A 22,313-nucleotide genomic window follows, 5' to 3' on the forward strand; every position below is an offset into this window, starting at 1 on the left:
GGATGGGGAAATAACTGGGACCCAAGTCCTCCTGTACTTTTTGTATAACATGGGTTTATGAAGCCAGGGCCATAATTTATCAAGACAGAAGTGAGCACACACTGCAGAAAAGGAGTCTAATAAGCTAGGAGTTTATAATATGGGGGAGGAGAGGGCTGTCCTTTTAGCAAATAACATTGACCAGGAGTTGAAGACCAACGAGAAAGGACCATACAGCCCCTCTATTTTGGTGGTGCTATTGTGACAGATTATTAGAAACTAAGTCCAACCTAGTCATGTTTCCTATTATCATTAATGCTAAACACGGCTACCAAGCCACCCCTGGCACCATCTCTTCTACCACAACCACCATTGTGATCACCATCATCTCCACGGGAACATGCTGCCAACACCACCACGTCCAACACTGCCACCACCGCCATGGATGTAAAGATGGTCCCTCAACGAGCCACACCTGTGGTATTCACATCCTTGGGTAGTCCACCGCCCTTGAATCTGGGCCCTGCGACTGGTCTTGACCAGTCAAATGTGGCAAAAGTGACTCTGTGTGAATTCTGAGGCTGGATCACAAGAATCCTTCCAGCTACTTCCTGAACATCCTGAAATGTTTGCTCTCAGGATGCTCCTTTTTGGGACTAGCCACTGTGCTGTGCAAAGCCACACGCAGAGGGCAGGGACAGGATGTCTGGTTGACAGCCCAGCGGAGCTCCCAGCCAATGGCCAGCACACATCACAGGAGTGGACTTCCTTGGATGTCCAGCCCTCTCCAGTCTTCCGATGACTAGAGCCCATCTGACATCTGACTGTGACATCCTGAGATCCCTTAGGGAGAAGTCCCCAGCTAAGCCCAGCGAACCCTCAGAACCATGACAGGGAAGAGTTTGTCATTTTCAGCCACTGGGGAGGTTTGTTACAGAGCAAGAGATAGACAACTGTCAGCGGCCCTGAAGCCTCTAGCCTCCACCACGGCCCAGGCTCTCCTGCGAGCTGAGAAGGTGCTAGGCATTCTGCTAACCACCTCCCATGAAGGTGACAGCAGTCCTGTGAATTAACCATTCTCCTACTTTACAGAGGAGAAATGGTGGCTCAGAAGATCAAGGTCATCCCGCTCTTGCCCGGCACAGCTGGGATTCCTGGGATTCCAACCCAGGGCTTGTCTGAGCCCGGCTCATGGCTCTTGCAACTTCACTATACTGTCTCTCGGGGCCCCTTTCTTGTATTGTCCACATTTAAAAATATGTTTCAAAGGAAGTGGAGTTTGAGTCTGTCTATTCAAGAAGAAAAAATGGAAAAAGTAAGCTCCCTTTGTATTTAATGTTTATTTTAAGTAAGTCAACATGCTCCTGGACTCATACTTTGAGACTGAAAAAATAAAAAAGGAAAATCAACCCGGTGAAAAGAAATAGCATCGTTCGTACGAGAAAGACACTGTCACTGTGGGCACAAGATGACTGGTGATACTTTGCCCGTCAAAAGAAAAAAATTCATACTCTTGAGGGCTTTTGTCACCTTCAGGGCCCCAAATAGTAATCCCTATCCAGTTTCCTCTGATCTTGGGGAAAAAGAAATATGTGAGCAGCAGAATAGAGATGTATGTTTTGCTCTTATGACCTGTTGGTTTACATTTACGGCACTGAGCTTGGCTGACGCCCAGGTGCACACACCACTCCAGAGCACGACTCCACATTTCTCACCTGGTCACCAGATCAGTGGGTGACCAGAGCCACTCTCCCAGCTCCACAGGCCTGCCAAGCCAGCACCTGCCAGCCCAGCCTGGTGACTGTACGGGCAGGGGCCGGGGTACTTGCCGTATCTGGAAGCGTAGTCTGGTCTGGGAACCAAGATAATTTTTTGGTAAACTCTGCAAAAAGATTGAAGTTCAGCATCAAAAGGACGGTGTGTGGTCCCCACAATCAGAATCCTGTCATTTGGTTTCAGGAGTTTCAGGATTTTGGGAAGGTGTTTTTTCAGGCGTTTAGGCTCCATCTGGGAGAAAGAGAGAAGAAAAACAATGTGAGCCCACACGTAGAGAGAACAGTTAAGAGCTGAAGAAAATTCACTCTAGAAGGCACTGCGGCCTGCGTTGTTGGAGTGATTTCAAAACTCTGATTAGCACCATTTCTGAAAGTCTGTCCTGGGCCAGGGCTGGGGACGTACTTCCCAGTGGGGTGACCATCACTGCAGGCGCTTCCTGTCCTCGGTCTCCGGTGTTCTGATGTGGGAAGAAGGCAAGGAAGGAAGCACCTGACTGAAGAACATTCTAGCACCTAGCCCTGAGAACAGGAAACAGCAGTGGGTTTCCAAGCGGAAGGAAGCGGGCCGGGATTGAGAATGAGTTTGTGGGATCCATGTTCCTCTGAGCTGTTTGGAAGGTGAACTCCACATTTCCTCTGCTGACTGCTGTGACAATGAGGGACCGAGTCCTGGATGTCATGTCTGAAAAACGCCCCTTATAGAAGAGTGACACTCTGCCTCTGAGGCAGTTTGGAAATAGTTGGAATCCATGTTATTTTAGTGTAATCTCAGCAGTAATGAGGGAGAGCAGCAAGACATGAGGCCCCCCCATCCTCAGGAGGACGACTTCCAGTCTGTGGGGGTCAGATTTGGCCACATCGCCATGGCAACACACAGCTGTAAATGAACCTCACCTGGAGGAAGCCTGGGGAAGAGGAGGGTGCCAGGTGCAATGGACAACTCTCTCTGAGTTGGGTCCTGCAGAGTTGGGGGTCAGGACCTGACGGCCAAACTGCCCCACCCAGGAACAGTGTACCCCAGACGGCAGGGGTGCTGAGCAGAGTGGGCTGGTGACATAGGAGGCCTTCTAGGGGAGGGCGAGGGGCTCCCCTGTGCAGGGTGGTTGGACTGGGCTCTGAAGCATGGTGTCCACTCCGGGTCGGGAGACTGCTGGCCATGCAGGGGGCACGGTGCTTGTCTGCCTTTTTCCTTCTGACCAGCGCAAAGGCCAAGTTCACTGTGTGGGTGACATGGTGCGGAAAGGAGACTGGGCGAGGACGGCAGGATTGGGGGCTGGAAGCCCTTGGGAGGAAAGCCTGATGGGAAGTTGCAGTAGCCTGGGGGTTGGGGTGGCTGACCTGGATCTCCAAGGATGGGACAGGGAGTTAGTTCTCGCGAACACCTGCCTCGCCCTCATCACCTTTCACCCAGGCTGCTCATAAATCTTCGTGCTTAGTAAAACTAGTAAGTAGCACCTACTGAGTGTGTGCTGTGTCCCAGGTGCTTCTCCCAGGGCCTCCGTGGATTTGTCACTAACCCTCACAACATCCCTTGGAGGGGGACACATTACCCTCACTCAGGAGATGAGAACCTGGGGCACAGAGACACTGAGTGACATCCTGAAGCCCCAGAGTTAACGAGCTGGGCCCCAGCAATGCACACTCTCACTGCTCCCTCTACTCTGGGGCCCCTGCCTCTCAGGGGCGATATGCCAGGTGGGACTTGCTTGTCTCCCCAAATTTCCTTCCTGGGTAAGGGCCTATCCCAATCGAGGGCAGCAATGGAGACTTAAAATGTATATTTATTATTATATGATATATTATGCTATAATACATGTATATTATGATCACACACACACAAACACAGGGTGCCAAAAATATGTATACACATTTTAAGAAAAGAAAAGTCTGTATTAAAATTACACTGATGGGAACCATTTTGAGCCCCTCTTCTAATTGCAGAAGTCAAATGTGACTTGTATTCATCCTTTGTTATCAATATGTATTGAGTATTACAATTTTAATATAGGTTTTTCCTTTCTTAAAATGTGTATACATTTTTTGGCATATATATATGTATATATACATATTTCTTTATTGAGATATAACTCAACTACAATTCACCTATTTAAAGTGTGTAATTCAGTGGTTTTTAGGATATTCACAGAGTTGTGCAATCATCACCACAGTCAATTTCATTGTGCCCTAAAGACTGTACCCATTAGCAGTCACTGCTCATTTTCCCCCGAACCCCCTTCTGCAGACCTAGGCAGCCAGTAATCTACTTTCTGTCTCTACATATTTGTATATTCTGGATAGTTCATATAAATAATGTCACACAATGTGTGTGTGTGTGTGTGTGTGTCTCTTTAGCATATTTTCGAGGTTCACCCATGCTGTGGCACTAGTACTTTGTTTTAATTGCTCAATAATATCCATCATAAAGAGTGCACATTTTATCTATCCATTTATCAGCTGATGGATGTTTGGGTTGTTTCCACTTTTTGGCTATGGGGAATAGTGCCGCTATGAACATTTGTGGGGGCACACGTTTTCATTTCTCTTGGGCATACACATAGGAATTGAATTGCTGGGTCACAAGGCTACTCTAGGTTTAACTTTTTGAAGAAATGTCAGACTGTTTTCCAAAGTGGCCGCACCATTTTGCAATCCTAGTAGCAGAGTATAAAGGTTCGAGTTTCTCTACCCTTGTCAACACTTGTTATGGTTTGTTTTATTTTTTCCTTTCACTTAGCTATCCTAGTGGGTGTGAAGTGGTATCTTATTGTGGTTTTGATTAGTATCTCTCTGAAGGCTAGTGACATCAGCATCTTTTTATGTTGGCTATTTGTATCTCCTCTTTGGAAAAATATGCATTTATGTCCTTCGTCCACTTTTTCATTGTGTCATTTGTCTTTTAATTATTGAGTTGTAAGAGTTCTTTATATGTTCTAGATACAAGTCACTTATCAGATGTATGATTTTGCAAATACTTTCTCCCATCCTGTGGGTTGCTTTTTCACTTTCTTCCCAGATCAGACGACATTGGGCGCGTTCAGGCTGGTATGGCCCTACACAACTTTTTCACTTTCTTGATGATGTCCTTAACAGCAAAAATGTTTTTAATTTTAATGAGATGCAATTTTTCTTTTGTTGCTTGTTCTTTTGGCATCATATCTAAGACACCATTGCTTTATCCCAGGCCTTCATTTTTTCCTAAGAGTTTTAACTCTTACTTTAGGTCTTTGATGCATTATGGATTGATTTCTGTATACTGTGTGAAGTAGGGTTTAGTTTCATGCTTTTGTAGGTGGCTATCCAGTTGTCCCAGCACCATTTGTTGAAAAGACTATTCTTTCTCCATTGAATTGTTTTGGCATCTTTGTCAAAAAAAATCAGTTGATTGCAAATGTAAGCATTTATATCTCGACTCTCAATTCTATTACATTGACCTACGTGTCTCTCCTTATATCAATATTACACTCTCCTAATTGTTGCAGCTTTGTGGTTAGTTTTGAAACTGGGAAGAGTGAGTCCTCCAACTGTTCTTTTTCAACATTATTTTGGCTATTCTGGGTCCCTTGACTCTCCATGTGAATTTTAGGATCATATGGAAATTTCTGCAGATAACCCAGTTGGAATTCTGATGGGGTATGCATTGTATCTGGAGATCAATTTGGGGACTCTTGCCATCTTAACAATATCAAGTTTTTCAATCCATGAACATGATGTATCTTTCCATTTATCCAGGTCTTCTTTAACTTTTTTCAACAGTGTTTTGTAATTTTCAGATTAGAAGTCTTGCATTTATTTGTTAAATTTATTCCTAAATGTTCTATTTTTGATGTTATTATAAATGTAATTGCTTTCTTAATTTCAATTTTTGATTCCTCATTGCAAGTGTATAGAAATAGATTGTTTTTTTGTATATTGATCTTATATCCTGCAACCTTACTGAATTTGTTTATTAGTCTAATACTTTTTTAGTGGACTCCTTAGGATTTCTGTAACCAAGATCATCTCATCTGCAAATAGAGATGGCTTTACTTTTTCCTTTCCAGTATGGATGACTTTTATTTCATTTTCTTCCCTAATTGTCCCGGTGAGAAACTCCAATATAATGTTGGATAGAAGAGTCAATCTTAGGGGAAAAGCATCCAGTCTTTTATTGTAAATATGACGCTAGCTGTGGATTTTTTGTAGTTGTCCTTTATCAGGTTGAAGAAGTTCCTTTCTCTTATTTTCTTGTCTTTTTTTTTTGTTACATCATAAAGGGCTGTTAGATTTTGTCAAGTGCTTTTCTGCATCTATTGAGATGATGATGTTGTTTTTGTCCTTTGTTCTAGTGATACAGTATTACATAAATTGATTTTTGGATGTTAAACCTGGGACATGCCCCACTTGGTCATAATTCTCTTTCTATGCTGCTGGGTTCAGTTTTTGTAATATAACTCACAGCAGAAAAAGAGATGGGATTTCACTGCAAAATAAATCCCACAGGTTGGGCCTGATGCCAGACCACCAGCCATCTTCCCATCATTTCCTCCTGCACCCTCAGGGGTCCATCCAGCTCCAGTTCCATCAGCAGGAAACGACGATGGCCCTGAGTGATCCCACCCAGGCTGCTCCAAGTGGGGGTTGAGGAGAACAGAGGGGCTTAAAAAAGGGCAAAGTGTGGGAGAGGGATGATGCAGAATGAGACTCCTTGAAATCCTAGAAATGGATGGACAATAAGGGTAGAAACCTGCTCATGAAGGAGCTGCTCCCCAAGCCTCACCCCAGGTCTTTGCAGAAACCTGCCCTCATGCAGACCCATGCCTCTGGGCTGGCCTGGGACAGGGAGCCGTGTCTGCTGGGCAGGCTGTGTGCAAAAATGAAAAAGCCTAAGCTAGAAACTCCATAATAACGGGCAGATGACCGAGCAAATGTTGAATTGCACAGACTCTGTTTCAGGCAGATTTGTTCCCAGTCTTGGCTTAGCTGTGTGACCTTGAGCAAGTTACTCAACTTCTCTGATCCTTAGTCCCTCCATCTCATGGGATAATCATAGAACCTAACTCATGGGGATGCTGTGAGGATTGCATGGCATGTGTCTGTGTGGGGGACAAAGCACTTAATAAGGAGCCATTATTTTGAAACACAAGTGCTGGTGGGAAGCCAGTGCCAGGTCTGCTCATTGAAGAGTAAGGTTTCTAAAGGGGACAGCCAAGAAAACTGGGGGCTTTGCGATTTGGAGAAAACTAGCAATATTGTCAACAGAGTTCAAAATGACTGTACAAAGCTCCTGGCAGTTTCCACTGTATTAAATGATGTCTTCAACAGCTCAGCTCTAAGAAGCCACTTTCTGGGTCCCTTGCCACTCGAGGAAAGCCCTCTGCTGAGATTCTGGTAAATAGGAATATTTACCCCCGTGCCAGAAAATAATGCACTGCACTTGGATGAGGTCTGGAGAGTCTGGCAATATTCAGAGTTCACTGCACCAAGGTGGTCCGAAGTCCTCTTATAAAAAGTGGTTATATTTAACAAATCAAATCATCCTTAGAAAACGTAGAAGGAGTAGCAGCTTGGGGTGGTGGGTAGTGATGGAGGAAGAAAGTTTGGTGGGCCCTGTCTGAGTCCGTGGGGGAGGGGCGGTGTCCCAGGGGTGACTCCAGGTGATTCTGGACGACTGCATCTCAGGTTCAGGGGAGCGCTCTGGGCTGAGGGAACACGGTAGTCACTGGTTGAGGGGTGACTGCTGAAGCTGTGAGGTGGTGCCCCAGGAAGGCAAGAGGAGAGAAAAGGGCTGCGGGCCCGGGATGTTACCTCAGGGAGCACATCTTTAAGGAGTGGGCACAAGAGTGTGGAGGAGACAGAAGACTGTGTTGGTGAGGCAGAAGGAGACCCGGAAGCTAAGGGACGGGAGAGGTGTACAAAATGGTGCCCTCTAACCTGGGTAAACGGAGCCGAAAGGGAGAGGAAGGGGACCAACGTGTGTGCATCAGCAAAGTGGACGTCCAAGAAGAACTCTGGAAGAGCGGTTTCCATGGAGCTGGCGGCAGGTTGAGGGGTGAGTTGGGATGGTGGGAATAGACTGTTTATTAAAGAAGTTTGATGGAGAACAAAGCAGGTGGCAAGGGCAGTAGGACGTGGGGGTGGGGGTGCCCACAGGAGCTGCCCAAGGGCTGCTGGAAGGAGAACTGATCTCAGGGTCTTGGCGAGGCTGGAGACTGCCCCTCTGTGGGGCGGACACGCTCGTGTGGCCTGAGCCCCTTCCCGGCAGCCGCGTTGCCATGGCGATGGTGGTGGTCCTGCCTGCTCTGAGGCAGGAGACGGTACTGCTACCTGTCCTGCAATGGCAGCAACATCTGAGCTTAATTAGCCTGTTTAGATAACAAATGTTGGTCCTGGGCCGTGACCAGAGTGACATCCTTGCCGAAGGTGTGGGGTGGTCCCGTTGGGCGTGCACGGGAATGAAAGGCGAGTCCACGCAGTCGGCCCTGCCCTGCTCTCCACTTCAAAGATGCATCCATTATGCACGAGACCCTGGCGCTCATCCATCACGCTGGCCAACATCCCACTGTCACGTGGCACCCTCCACGCCCCGGCCCCTACCGCTGGGCCTGCCAGCCCCGCACAACCTCATTATCGTGGGCAGTTTCAAATTAGTGCCTAGCATCCACGCAGCAATTTCAATTTGCTTTTCTGCAGTCAGCTCCACAAAGCCAGCGAGTCCCTCATGGAGGCCCCCCAGTGACGGCGCCTGCTAGATGAAGTAACGAAGGGTAATGGTGCAGAAAATGCAGCCGCAGACGGCTGTGCCTCATTCTTCACCGCCTTCGCTCACCTCGTCCACAAACAACTGGCCCACTATGTTTTAGCCGCAGAGGGTGGAGAGGATGGCTCTGCTCCTAGGAGCAGGAGGGAAGGGGCACCGGCCAGGGGTCCACCTGGGCAGGTGCCCGGACTGTTCTCAAAGTCTAGAGGAGGACTTCTTGACGATGCTGAGGACAAAGGGAGGGGGCAGGGGTGTGGTAAGGAGCGCTGGGATTCTCCAGGATGTGGCTGAGTGGCGCTGCGGGGAGGAAGGATGGCGAGTGGACCGATGGGAAGCCAGATGCCAGCACTCAGGTGTTGTCCCAGGTGGGGAGAAGGGCACGGCCTCTGCATTCAGACATAGCTGGGTCTGGGCCCCAGTGCTACCCCAGCGCTGGGTGCCCTTTTGGAGCCTTTGTCCTCTTCTGCAAAACAGGGGAAGGCCGCCTCCATCCCAGGGTTGCTGGGCGCCCCCCCCCCGACACACACAGTGCCCCGGGGGCCTCTTCTTCCTGGCCACTGCCTGGCTTTCTCCTGTCTCCCTGCTTGGGACTGGCTGAGCCTCGACATTTGACCTTGGAGGGGCCTTCACTTGAAGGTCGAGGCACCCAGGCTGCAGTCAGTCACTGCGGGTGAGACTGCTTTTCAAGTGTGGTTCTGGAATCCCCCAATCCACTGGGCGGCTACCGGGGTGCTGTGTGTGCTGTGGCTCTGGGGGTGGGGTGGGGACACAGCAGCCCCCTGGTTTCTCTGCAGGTGGACATTCTTTGTGCGTCAGTGCCTTTGGGGTCAGCGGAGACTTGGGACAAAGGCTGGGACACGGGGTCCCTGGTGGCCGAGGGACGCAGTGAGAAGCCTCCTGGGTCCTCTGCAATGCGGCGGCTGCCCTTGGTGTTGGGTGGTCACCGTCAGAACGTGGGTGGTCAGTGCGCACGGCTGCCCCAGGCCCCGGGGACTGGGCTAAGGGCAGAAGTCAGAGGCTGGGGGCTGGGAAGGAGAGCAGAGCTGGCCCAGGAAGGGCTGAGGGGCAGACCCAGCAGGTAAGGGTGAGAGGGGACCGTGTTCCCGCGTGTCGCTGGAGGACACACATGCTGTGGTTCTGTCCTCACCATGCTCTGCTCCTGCTGGGGCGCTGGAGCTGCGCCTGGCACTGCTGCTTGGGGCATGCACGCCTGCCTGTGCCTCAGGCCCTGCCGGCCTCGTGGATGTTGGGAATCTTTCTGCTTGTGCTCATCAGGCCTTTTGGGGTTCACCCCAGGGCATGGTCTGTGGGCTTCAGGGCAGTTCATTTGCCTGATGGACAGACTCTTCTCATGCAGAGGAGGACAGGATAAATGTCCGATTTGTCCATATCAAAGGCTCTGCCACCAGGGCCTTCATTTTCTACAGGAGTAACTGTAGCAACTGTATCTGTGCTGGGAAAGAATCTCGGGCTCAGCAACAACAGGCCTATGCAGGTGAGCGGCCTGGAGATTATTTGGTCCATTCCTCCCCTCCGCTGGCTGCCTGCCCCTTCATGCCGACTCCCTTTACGGGGGTGTCTACCGAACCCGTCTTTCATTCCCGCCGTCAGCTTTCCCTCAACAGCCCGTCAGCCCTTACCCGGTGCTCCTGCCTTATAAATGAGCACGACGCATTCCTCTTATTCTCACGATGAACTCAGGTGTGCAGAAGAACAGACAGCTGTCACTGCTGACAGCTCAGGGCGCTCATGGGAGAGAATGGGAGGGGGCTTCATGAGCTTGGAGGCTGATCCCTCAGGAGCCCTCAGATGAGCTAGGTAAGGGGGTGGAGGCCCAGAGAGGTTCAGTTACTTGTTCAGGGACACACAGCCATCTGGGGTGAATGGCAGAGCAGGCCCAGAGCCCATGTCTTCTGCGTTCCCACTGCCCACTGTCCTCCTACGCCCCAGGCCGCTGTCCAGTGGGAGAGCGAGTAGCCCTTGCCCATTCATGAGACAAAGCTCCTGATGACATCAGGTGTGTGACACTTTGGATTAAACACCGTCCTGCATTTCTCTTTAGATTTGCAATTTGGTTCCTAGTAATTCCTGCCTTCAAGTTTGGACCAGTGTGGACGTTAAAAAAACAAAAAAGGAGCAGCTTCGCCAGCAGGGGGAGCAAACTGCTAGATTCCCAGATTAAATAATGAATGCGTCCTTAAGAGTTTCTAAAATGACAGGCCAATCAAGGCTCATTTGGGGAAGAAAAGACTGAGCTTTCATTCTCCATCCAAGTCACCCCTACCTGCTAAAATGATGTATAATACATAAGGATCAAAAGTGATTAAAATCCTTATGAATTTAATCAGAAATTCACAGTTAACCACTATTTGCTTTGGTGCAAATTGATGTGGAATAACAATCGTGTGTATCTGCAATTTTTTTTTAACTGGTGGGAAATTTGCTGGTGATTTGTGGGGGGAAGTACAGGGGAGGGGGACCATTGAAAGGAGAGAAAAGAAGGAAGGAAGCAATTGAGAGAGGGCTCCCCGGAGACCCCAATGCGGTACACTTAGCAGTTCCATTGACGGCCTTTGTTCATAAATTTCAGGCTTTCTGCTATTTATTATTATGAACAATAGGAAGTCCTAATAATAACTCCTGTGTGTGCGATTTGCTTTAACCCAGCAGAGTTCTCTAAATTGTTTCTCTCTCACCTCTGAATCATGTGTTTGGGTTTCAAGCTCCCCTCCCCCTCCTTCCACACAGTCTTTCATTTTCTTCTGAATTATGCCTCATAAAAGCAGCCCACTGGATCCTTTCACATACAGACAAGTACTCTGGGCAGAGAGAGACGGTTGCATCTCATTTCCCTCCTCCCTCGAAAGCAGAGGTAGTCCCTGGTAAGTGCCCCTTGGAGGAAAGAAAAGGCAAGCTGAGGAATGACAGGGGAGCCCTCACCATCCTCTCGGCGCTGGGAACCTTTCTGTAGAAGGTTTTCTCTGTGTCTCCAATCCACACCACAGACGGCTGGAGCTGTCGGGCCACCTGCAAGAAGGAACAGCCTTGGTTATAAGCGCTTTCCCCTCTTGGGTGCACATTCGATCCCCAACTCCAAGTCTCCCTATATCGACTAGAGGGGTGGGGGCCTCGTGGGGTGCCGGTGCACGTGCAGGACTGTACCCTCCGTCACTGCAGACTGGGGGTGCTGCGTAGACTCCTCTCCCACACTCTGCTCTCGGACCCCGAGCACTGACTCTGCTTGGCTTGAAATAAGCCAATGGTTTTCTGCGCAAACTATTGAGCCGTGAATTTTAATTACAGCCTGCTCTTGGCTCCCAGGTTTACTCAGGTTTGCTCATGACGTGAGAGGCTGGTTCAGCACAAGTGCTCCCGTGATGCTATTTGTTCGCCTCCGTTTGGCTCTGCCTTTGTGGCCAAGGTTTCACCTAGAAGGTGGCCCCGAGCCCCTCCAGGGTGGGCAGGGCTTTGCGGCAGCTCTGGGACTTACTGTGGGCCCCTGAATACTCGCCACACACCTCACAATCTCTTCAAAGCGCCCCCATGATAGCGAAATCCGGGCATTTTTGCAACAATTTGTGCTTTGTGCAAAATTGTGACAGATAAAAGCCATCCCCAGCCACAGCGAATACGGTGTTATGTACTCCTATTTTTATATTTCTTAAAACATCATTAAGGCAGCAGGCATGATGTTAAACCAAGGCAGACATTTGATGAACGATGGAAAAGTGACTAGGAGCACGGGCCGCGTCTGTCTCCCAGCTCTGTGTGCCAAGCCAAGCAGATTAGGCGAGTTCAAAGGCAAAGGTGGGTTGGGCTCGATGCCGCTGCTGGTCCGACACGGGGCTGTCTGCGTTCACAGCCCCAAACACGTCAGGGCGTTTAGAGAGAAAAGCAGCAGTAGCCAATCACTGTTTGGCAGGCCAGAGCCAGAGCCACCGAGTCGAAGAATTCAGAAGGGCAGGTTTTAAGCCCAGGACCCTGGGCGGGCGTGACATGGTGTGCTAATAATAACAGCAGCGAGCAGGCAGCGGTGTTGCGGGCGTGTACAGCGTCACACACCGGTCAGAGCCAGCATGGACCCAGCATGGACCCAGCAGATCCTCTGGCAATAACTCATTCACCCTCTCACTACCTGATCAAACAGGTGCCATTATCATCAACCCTGTTTGCAGCTGGGGAAAATGAGGCTCAAAGGCATTAAGTGACCCATCCACGGTCACACAGCTAGAAAGTGACAGCAGCAGGATGCAGGGCCAGGCTGGCTGAGGGCTGCCAAGTCTGTGCTGGAAGTGCGGCACCTCCCCAGGATCCTTCCCTGACTCTAGCCGCGACCTCAGCGCCGGCCCCACCTCAGCTCCCCACACCTGTCCATCCCCCCCTGATCTCCTTCAGCTCCATCAGTTCGTCCATTCTCCCGGCTCCTTACTTTAAGCCCCCGCCTGCTCTCCAATGTGGTCTGCGCAGAAGGATCCAGCTCGGTGTCCGAGGGGGCAGCTCCAAGGACCCCCTTTTAGGGACGCTTTCCCCTAAAAGCTATTATGAGTTCAAGTCAGAAGCTTCCCTACTTCCAGCCCCCAGAGAAAATAAGAAAATGAGATACCATACATGAAAGGCTTTAAGTCCCTTAGAAATAAGATACTTTCTTATAACAGAGAAAAAACAATCGTATTCTTTCCAGTCCCTTTTAAAAAAATCTTAGTTTTACAACCGAAACCAAGGGAAAAACAATTTTCACTCAAATAGCCGCCTCCTGTTTGGGCTAATGCCTGTGCTTGCCGAGGCCCCAGGCCCCTCCTCTCTTATGTCCATTTGATTTTTCATGAATTTTCCATAGTTTTTATTTGTGTGCCTCTAGTTTCTCAGTCCAGCTTTTCTTAATGGGAACTGCAGATGTGAGGACCTAGCAGCTTAGGGTTACTGTTCTCTTTCTAACAAAGTAAGTCACATAGATGGACTGGGAACATAGGAATCTTATTAGTTTGGGATAATTTTGAAACCTACGGTCTTATTTCTAGCACCTGATTTAAAGCGGTTTTGAAAACCTGGTCACGGCATTCCATTGAATGCAAAAGTTGACGATTGTTCTCTGAACTGCAAGCTCTTTCTGAGCTGCTGGGGGAATTCCACACTTCCTGTATCCTAACGGCACCTGGGAAGAAATTCCGTTCCCAGGACGGTCACCTGCTTTGGCACACACAGGGCTGTTTGCAGGACTTCGGTGATGACGTGGTTGGGAAGGGCTCAGTTATTATCGAATGAAACACACAATCCCAGGCGACTTCTTTGACGATCACAACATAGGAAACAGCCCTTTGCAAAGTCCCTGACATCACAAACTACCACCCTCACTTGCCACGTGCCATGTACTGTGCCAAGCACGTCCCATACCTTCTCCCCTTTCACAGATGAGGTCACTGAGGCAGAGAGAGGGGGAAGTAACATGCCCACCAGCACCGAGAAGTGATGGAGTCCGGAGTCAGAACCGGGTCTGCCCTGCACCCCCAGGCGTACCCTATAACCAGGCCGCACACTGCCTGCCATGTCACCAAGGTAGACAAGATGCCTGCTCGCCAGCACCTCGTCCCCCTGACCTGTACCCTGCTCTGTCACCTTTCATTCCGGCAGGATGAACTCTAAAATCATCACTGTCTTGTCCTTCTGAGAGGCAGTGTCTCACCCTCCTCAGTGGAGGGCTGGGTGAGGCCACCTGGTGACTTGGCTCAGTTCCACGCAGAGAAGAGAGGCATGGAAAACTGGACCCTCCCCGGCGGAAAGCCTCTTCCCCCAAGAAGGACCGAAGGAACTGAGGAGGACGCTTTCCGCCTTACTCCCGAATCAAACAGGCTTAGATGAAGAATGCTTTGGGCACGTGAGTGGTCATTGCCTTGGAATGATGCCAGACGTGACACTGCTGGGACATGTTTTTACACGTGTCACCAACCTGCCCTCCTGGAGGTTGTTAACACTCTCCAGCCATAAAAAAGTGCATCTGTTTTTCCATTCTTCTCCTTGACGAGTATGAACAAAAAACTCTGTCAATTTGTTGATGAAAAATGGTATCCTTTGCTCTTTTACTTTTTCATTTAGCAATGAAAAGGCTTCATTTAAATTACCCACAGATAGTTTGAGGTCATGGGCAATTAGATGTAATTAAGTCAAATTGAACTTTTCAGAAGGTACGTGAAACAGTTTACTTCATCTGCCAGTAGAGGGCTCTTCAGTCCTATTAAATGTCGCTACAGGTTTCAATTTTGTGTCAATTCTGGAATAAAGACGAATTTCTACCAAAACGTGCTTTTTCAGATTCTGGGAAGCTCTATCAAACAACCAAAGACTTCTCCACCCATGAAAGTTTGATGAATTTGATCTTTTGTACTCTCCAAAGAAACGCTATCAAACACTCCCCATCAGAATTAGATTCCCTTGGGTTAGGGTATAATGGCTCAGCAATGAAAACCTGTTTGTTTTTGGCTAGTAAGATCTGCCCAAATGACCCTTGGAAGTTCTTTCTGAAAGGGCCCTATTTTGCTTGCCATAGAGAACCCAGGAAAAAAACACCTGCTTTTTCCAGTAGTTGTGTCTCAGTTTACCAAACTGAAAAGGACCATCCATCCGTTTGATGCATCCATCCATCCATCCATCCATCCATCCATCCATCCACCCACCCACCCACCCATCCATCCATCCATCCATCCATCCATCCATCCATCCATCCATCCATCCATCCATCCATCCATCATCTATCCATCATCCATCATCCATCCATCCATCCATCCATCCATCATCCATCCATCCATCCATCCATCCATCCATCCTTCATCCATCCATCCATCCATCCATCCATCCATCCATCCATCCTCCATTCACCCGTCCATCCACCATCCATCCATCCATTCATCTTCCTTCCTTCCATCCATCCATCATCCATCCATCCATCCATCCATCCATCCATCCATCCATCCATCCATCCCACACATATTTGCTGAGCATCTGTGATGTGTCAGGCTCCCTGGTGTGAGGCAGGGGAAGTTTGGGAATGGAGAGACACAGTCACTGTCCGCAGAGTGTGGGGTTTCCTGTGCCTGAGTGGGAGGTGCCGTCACGCTGGGGAGAAGGTGCAGGGGTGTGGGTTATTGGCGGGATGCGGGGGGCTTACTTTCCTGGACTACAGTCACCGGGATCCTGTTTAAATATGTATCATGTGGAGACACTTTAGTCTGTACTTCCACTATTTTAAAATGATATTTTAAATTTCTATTTCCTTGCATTGTCTTTTATGAGACTGTTGTGGAAGTTACTTCGAGTCCTGACTGGGTGTTAGTTGGCATAAAGCACAAATGACTAAGAGCCAGGAGCCCTGACTCTGTATGGAAAGGAAGGTAAATTGAGGCAGAGGAGAGGAGCAGAAGGGGGCTGGGGATGCAGGTGCTGTGGATAGACTGTGACAGGTGGCGGAGGGAACCAGCACCAGCAACAGAAACACATGGATGCTATCACTGTATCCAAGGGGAAGGTGTCTGCAAAGTGACAGGCGCGGGCTTCCCAAGCACTGAGCTTTGCTCTGAAAGCCCTTCCCTTCCCCAGCCCACTCCCCACCACACTTGTGCCACACTGCACCAACTGCGCCACCTTTGGGAAGCACAGGGGACAATGCCTGTGTGCAAGGCCATGCTCAACCTGCACAGGGCACGTTGGCCTCACTGAAGGCATCCCTCCACGGAGTGTTTCCAAGTTTGTTAAACATTCGTTCACACCCGTGGCATTGACCCTGGTCCCAGGCTTGTCCGTACTTCCCCAGCACAGCACCACGGCGGATACACACCGCATTTCTGGTGATTGACGGCCCACAGAGTGCTTTCACATCCCTTCCTGACGGACAGGGCCTGAGCCACGCACCGCCTGGGGCTCTCCTCCCTGCAGAGCCCACTCTCCTCAGTGGGGTGTGGAACACTCGTATGGCTGCTCAATTCTGCTGTGAGCCTCAACCCACTCTGAAATATAGGCTGTATTATTAAAAAAAAATGTTTTGATACCTATTGTGTGCTCCCTTCCTCAACTTGAAACTGTCTCCATGACACAGTGGAAGGTGACCTGGCTTTCTGACAGCATGCCCACTCAGGACTTGTGGTCACCAGACTCTTCCCTCCCCTCCTCTCGCCTCCCTTCTCCTCTCCTCTCGCCTCCCTTCTCCCTCTTCCCTCCCCTCCCTTCTCCCCTGCTCTCCCCTTTCTTCTCCCCTCCTCTCCCCTCCTTTCTCCTTCTTCCCTCCCCTCCTCTCCTCTTTCTTCTCCCCTGCTCTCCCCTTTCTTCTCCTCTCTTCTTCTCCTCTGCCGTCCCTTCACCTTCCCTCTCCTCTCCCCTCTGCTCCCTCTCCCCCTCTCTCCCTAGAGCAGCTCTGTTTTTTGGGTCAGGTGTTTGTCTTTGCTTTATCCTTATTGAATTTCACCTTGTAAGGTGACACTAATGTATTTCAGAAACTTGTCTTGCCTAGTGTGTTTTCACGAATGCAGGGTACTGGGGGTGAAGTAATACCACCAGCTAGAACTTAGGAGCAGTTCCGTGACTGTCGCAATATTTACTCTCCGGAGATTAACTCAGTAATAGGAATTCTGTATGAGAAGAGGAGTAATCAGGCCTTCTGTTATTCACCTTCTCCAGCAAACGCCACACTCTAGCCTCAGCCCCGTTCTATGGCTTACGTAACACAGGAACGCACACTGCCTTCCTGCCACAGATCTAACATCCCTTGTTCCTTTGGTTAATTAAAAGCAAATACCTCTTTGCAATGCAGATAACTGCTCTGTCTGTCACTCACACTGGGGCACAGTGGCGTCACTGCACACAATTTTTAGTTGAATGACTCCCACTCCTGGGCCTCTGGGTCTTTCATTAATCAGTTATTTACACAGTAAAGGTGAAGTTGAATGAGATGTGTGTCAGGCACTCTATCATGGAGTAGCCTTGGTGAGTAAATGTGCTGTACCACGTTTTGCTAATCTGACACCTGGCATTTTGTGATCCATGTCATGTCAGTTTGCAACGATCCTCATAAATGCAAGGATAGCTTATCTGACATCAAGAAAATACCTCTCAGCAGCAAAAACAAACAATTTCCCGGTCATGTCGTGGGCTCTGTCCCAGAACCACACCAGAAGCACTGAGCCATTTGGCGAGTGGGAGAAGACAGGTTTAATTCAGCCCAACTTCAGGAAGAGCTCTGGAAGCAGGCTGGGAGGGCTCACGTCGCAGCATTGCAACCCAGGAAAACGACTTAAATGCTGTGAGCTGAAGGAAACATAAGTCAACCCAGAATTCTGTATCCAGCAAAACTGTCCTTCAAAAAAATGGAGGGACTGTAAAGACATTTTGAAATAAATAAAATGAAAGCTAAGAAAATTTGCTGCCAGCAGACCTGCACTAAAATAAATATGAAAGGATGTTCTTCAGCTAAAAGAGAAATGACACCAAGTGGAAAGTTGGATCAACAGAAAGGAATAAAGAATAGTGAAAATGGAAAATGTGTGACTAAGAGTAAAATACAAATTTCTCCCCTCTTAAAGTCTTTACAAAACCATTATTTAATGCAAAAGTAATGACACTCTATTGTGGTATTTGTAGCATTTTTAGATGTAAAATGTATGATAAAACCACAAAGGACAAGGGGTAATACTTGGATTATATTGCTGTAAGGTATCACATTTTATGTAAAATAGTACAACATTAACCCTTTGTACACTGTGATAAATTAAAAATGACTAATGTAATCTAAAGAACAATCACTAAAAACTAAGAAAGAGGCATTGCTAAAAAAATAGAGGAATTCAAATAAAACACTAAAAAGTACTGAGTTAACCCAAAAGAAGACAGGAAAGGAGGCAAAGAAGAAAAAGAAGGAAATGGGACAAATAGAGAACAAACAGCAAAATGGTAGCCCTAACTCAACCATATGATTAACTGCATTTAATGTAAACAAAGCAAACGCTCCAATTAAATGGCATATTTGTCAGATTGAATAAGAAAGCAATACTCAACTATGTGCTATCTACAACCGTGTTTCCCTGAAAATAAGACTTAGCTGGACCATCAGCTCTAATGCATCTTTTGGAGCAAAAATTAATATAAGACCCAGTCTTATTTTAATATAATATAAAACCGGGTCTAATATAATAATATAAAACATAATATAATATAATATAATACTGGGTCTAATATAATATAAAACCGGGTCTTATATTAATTTGCATTAGATGCAAATAGACGCATTAGAGCTGATTGTCTGGCTAGGTCTTATTTTCAGGAACATGGAAGAAATGCACTTTCACTACAAAGAATTGAAAGTAACAGTCTGAAGGAAGCTGATGTGGCTCTAATCATATAAGATTAGGTAGACTTCAAGACAAAAAGGGACATTTCACAGTGACAAAACAACCCTCTAGGAAGATGTCACATCCTACATGTGACACCTCTCGCAACAGGGCTTCAACACATGAGGGGTAAAACTGACACAACTAATAGGAGAAACAAAATTCCACAATCCTGGTTGGCATTTTAACATTGTCTTTCAGCAGTGGATAGGACAAGTAAACGAAGAAAAATGAAAAAATGAAAAAAGCAAGTCACAGAAGGCGAGAAAACGTTTGCAATTCATATGTCTGACAAAGAACCTGCATCCAGAATGCATGAAGAACTCTTGTAAACCCCAAGACCAACAGTCCAGTGAAAACTGTGAAAATGACTTGAACAGACATTTAAAAAAAAAAAAAAGTCATACAAGGGACCAAAAAGCACATGAAAATGGTGGTTACACAGTCGTGTACATTTTTCAAAAGCTCACAGTTAAAATATATACTTAAGATCTGTGCATGTCACTGTATATATTTTTTACCTTAATAAAAATGATGCAGGAAGATAAACAAGAGAAGAACCTAGGTTTGGATCCCAGCTCAGCCACTTGACCCTGGTGGCCTTGGGCAAGTTGCTGAACCTCTAGAGCCCGTTTCTTTTTCTGTATGTTGGGATGACGATGAACCCTCCACCTGGCTGTTGAGAAGGTTCAATGTCACAACAGAAGGTTGTGGATTACTGAGTCCTTGTGAAATACTCTGTTAAATAGATTAATGGCCTTTTTTATTCCCTACCCACCTTCCTCTGCTCCCACCTCCTAGCTCTTCAAAAGTCTCTCCACGGATTCCATCAGGACAAGCAAGGGAGACAAGGTGAGCTGGGAATGTCCTACCTCACTGTAGTGTTGGGGTCATGTGGTTCGGGGAAGGAACCGCACCGCCATCATTTGTCACTGTGGCTATTAGGATGGTGTGGGAAAGGAGCCATTCCTTTGAGCAACTGTGTATGACAAGCTGGTCCCCTGCCTTAGAGCCCGCGAAAGGAGATACAGCGCTGGGGTCTGCTGCCGACAGTCCTTGCTACACGGACGCTTTGACGTAGTCAAGGTTGGCTTACCTGGCATTCTAGCAACTAACTGTGAACCGGACAGCATAATATCAACCCCAAGGTGCTCGGCCAAATAAAAATGAAATCCTGTGTTTTTGATATTACATAGAAATATTCTGTATCAAAATGCTTTACAAGTTGGTCACCCTTGTATATTGTGTGTATCTACCTATCTATCTATCTATCTATCTATCTATCTATCTATCTATCTATCTATCTATCTATCTCCTATCTATCAGCATCATCATTCATGTCTAAACTGTATCGGAGAACCACTGATTTTGGGGCTGACAGAGCGCCTCAGTGTCACTTGGGCTGACTCGTTCATTTTGGGGGTGATAGAACAAAGACCCAGGGAGATGAGGGCCTATCTGAGATCACGGAGCTGGGTGGTGTACGGGTCTCTTAGGAAGCCTGCCCTCTGGCCCGGCGATAAGATGAGCGTTTGTATCACCGCGGTTGGCTTAGCTCCCTGGGGTGCTTCCTACGACCTGTGTGAGGAGCTGATGTGCAGAGGGCCCACAGCTGGGCAACGCACACCTCGTGAGCCTGTCCCCCAGCGCAAATGTCTGATGCGGTTAGTGAAGGGAGGTGGGCAGAAAAGAAAACACTGAGGATTGAATTTCCAACGAGATGTGCAAGCATTTCAGAAAGGCTTCCTGCGGCACAAGGAGGCTGGTGTGCAAGGCGCAGGGTTGATGCAAAGACAGAAGCTATTTGAATCGCGCGATGCTCAGCCCGATGCAGTGACTACAAATGTGCAGGAGGACACAACGGGGACGTCGCAAAGGGAAGCTCACGCCAGCCTAGGAAGTTACCCCCGGGCCTGAGCTCGCTGGCTTGAGAAGATGAACTACAGGCTATGAAAATGGAACCTGAACGGGAGGAGAACGGCCCCAGGAACCATCATAAGTACCTTGAGGACCACATGTAGCATCATTTGGAGGCCGCTTTTGCCCGGATACTTCCCGGCAATGTTAGCTGCGGACAAGTCGAAGAGGTTGGCGCCCGTTTCGGTACAGATGGCGTGGACCAGCATTTTCTTCCCGACCCCTGATGGCCCGGCTAGCAGCAGGGACCTCACCAAAGGGGCTTTCTCGTGCACTGCTGCGGAACCTGAAAAAGCCAGAGGCAGCGGCTCTTAGACTAGGATTCCTCAGGGCCACGACTCCACCGCCCGTTTCTGCAACAGTGATGAATGCGTCGGGAGCACTTTTAGCCAGAAGCACGCCTCCCGTCTCAGCTGGCTCTGCGACACTTTGATTTGTGGGTCAGGGCTTGTGGTGGAGCCATAGGGTCTCCTTGGGTGTTCAACACGTTGCTTCTCCTCCACCCCTCACCCTGGAATTTCCCCCAAACTCATCATTTTAAAGAACATTCCTGCAATAACTTACCTCTGGCATATTCTGGGAGGAGAGATGGGATTTGTCTGCTTGTCAGCAGTAGCATTACGTTGTTGGGAAGCTGGAGAAGAGAATGTGGAGGTGGATGGGAAGGAGGGCTGAGAAGTGTCCTTTAGCGATTCTTAGGAAGGAAAGGGGAAAACCAAGATCCGTGGCAGGAGCTGCACTTCCCTCTTCTGCCCTCTTTCTAGCTGTCAGTGGGGGCAGAGTCAACCTGACACTTGATAATGAAGTGACTCAGAAGTCCATCGTTCTGCTCACTGTCACTCATTGTCCAGCTCCTTGGAGCCCAGATGGGGACTCGGGCTTGGGTGTCTTCCATTGTCCTGAGCACAAGTGGAGCATGGGGTGGCGCTAAGTAATTCTATACAAAGTCTGCGGAATTAAGTCCTGGGAGGTGCTGTGATCGAAACATCCACCATCACGTTGGTTTGCTTTTGGTCAACTCCGGGGCGCTTCCCGAGCAGCTGTGACTCCTTCACTATGACAGTGAGTGCTGTGCTCTTCTTCTTTTCTTTCTCGTGTAATTGAAAAGATACTGGGAATTTACCAAATAATCGGGAACAGTTTCCATGGTTACCTAACGTATTCCACATAAACTTGGAACATAGTTTGGAGCGAGTTCTCTTTAAAAGGAAATGATATCCGGTGGTGAGTGCGGGATAAAGGAGACCCTGTTTGTCACGACAGGAGAGCGCCGCCGTTCAGTGGGTCTCCTAGTCAATACCTGGGTCCTGAGCGAGGGCTGCTTTGTCCCTGGCCCTGCTCGGGGGCCATCAGGGCTCCAATGTGAAAAGAGTCAGGAATTGCTGTGAGGAGTTTGTGGCAGGAGAGGACCTAACCCTGAGTGGGTATGACTAGAAGGGGAGGCAAATAGTGCACAGAGTTCAGAGAAGAAACTAAATCCAACTTGGGGCTGAGTGGGGGCGGTGAGGTGGGGGTGGTCCAGGTCAGACTTCCCATAGG

At 48.4% G+C, this 22,313-nt stretch overlaps 1 protein-coding gene across 2 annotated transcripts in view; it reads right to left on the reverse strand.

Moving 5' to 3' along the window:
• The window catches only part of DRC11 (dynein regulatory complex subunit 11), a 133,028-nt gene that overhangs the window by 6,687 nt on the left and 104,028 nt on the right, over positions 1–22,313 (reverse strand). For both annotated transcript variants that reach the window (XM_081051929.1, XM_081051928.1), the window contains 3 exons: positions 20,861–21,060; positions 11,431–11,517; positions 1,809–1,986 (listed from right to left, as the gene is read on the reverse strand). In XM_081051929.1, coding sequence (XP_080908055.1) covers positions 1,809–1,986; positions 11,431–11,517; positions 20,861–21,060 — 465 coding nt within the window. The remainder of the gene's footprint in view (positions 1–1,808; positions 1,987–11,430; positions 11,518–20,860; positions 21,061–22,313) is intronic.

The sequence above is a fragment of the Rhinolophus hipposideros genome (assembly GCF_964194185.1).
Source record: "Rhinolophus hipposideros genome assembly, chromosome: 6".
NCBI classification, from domain to species: domain Eukaryota; kingdom Metazoa; phylum Chordata; class Mammalia; order Chiroptera; family Rhinolophidae; genus Rhinolophus; species Rhinolophus hipposideros.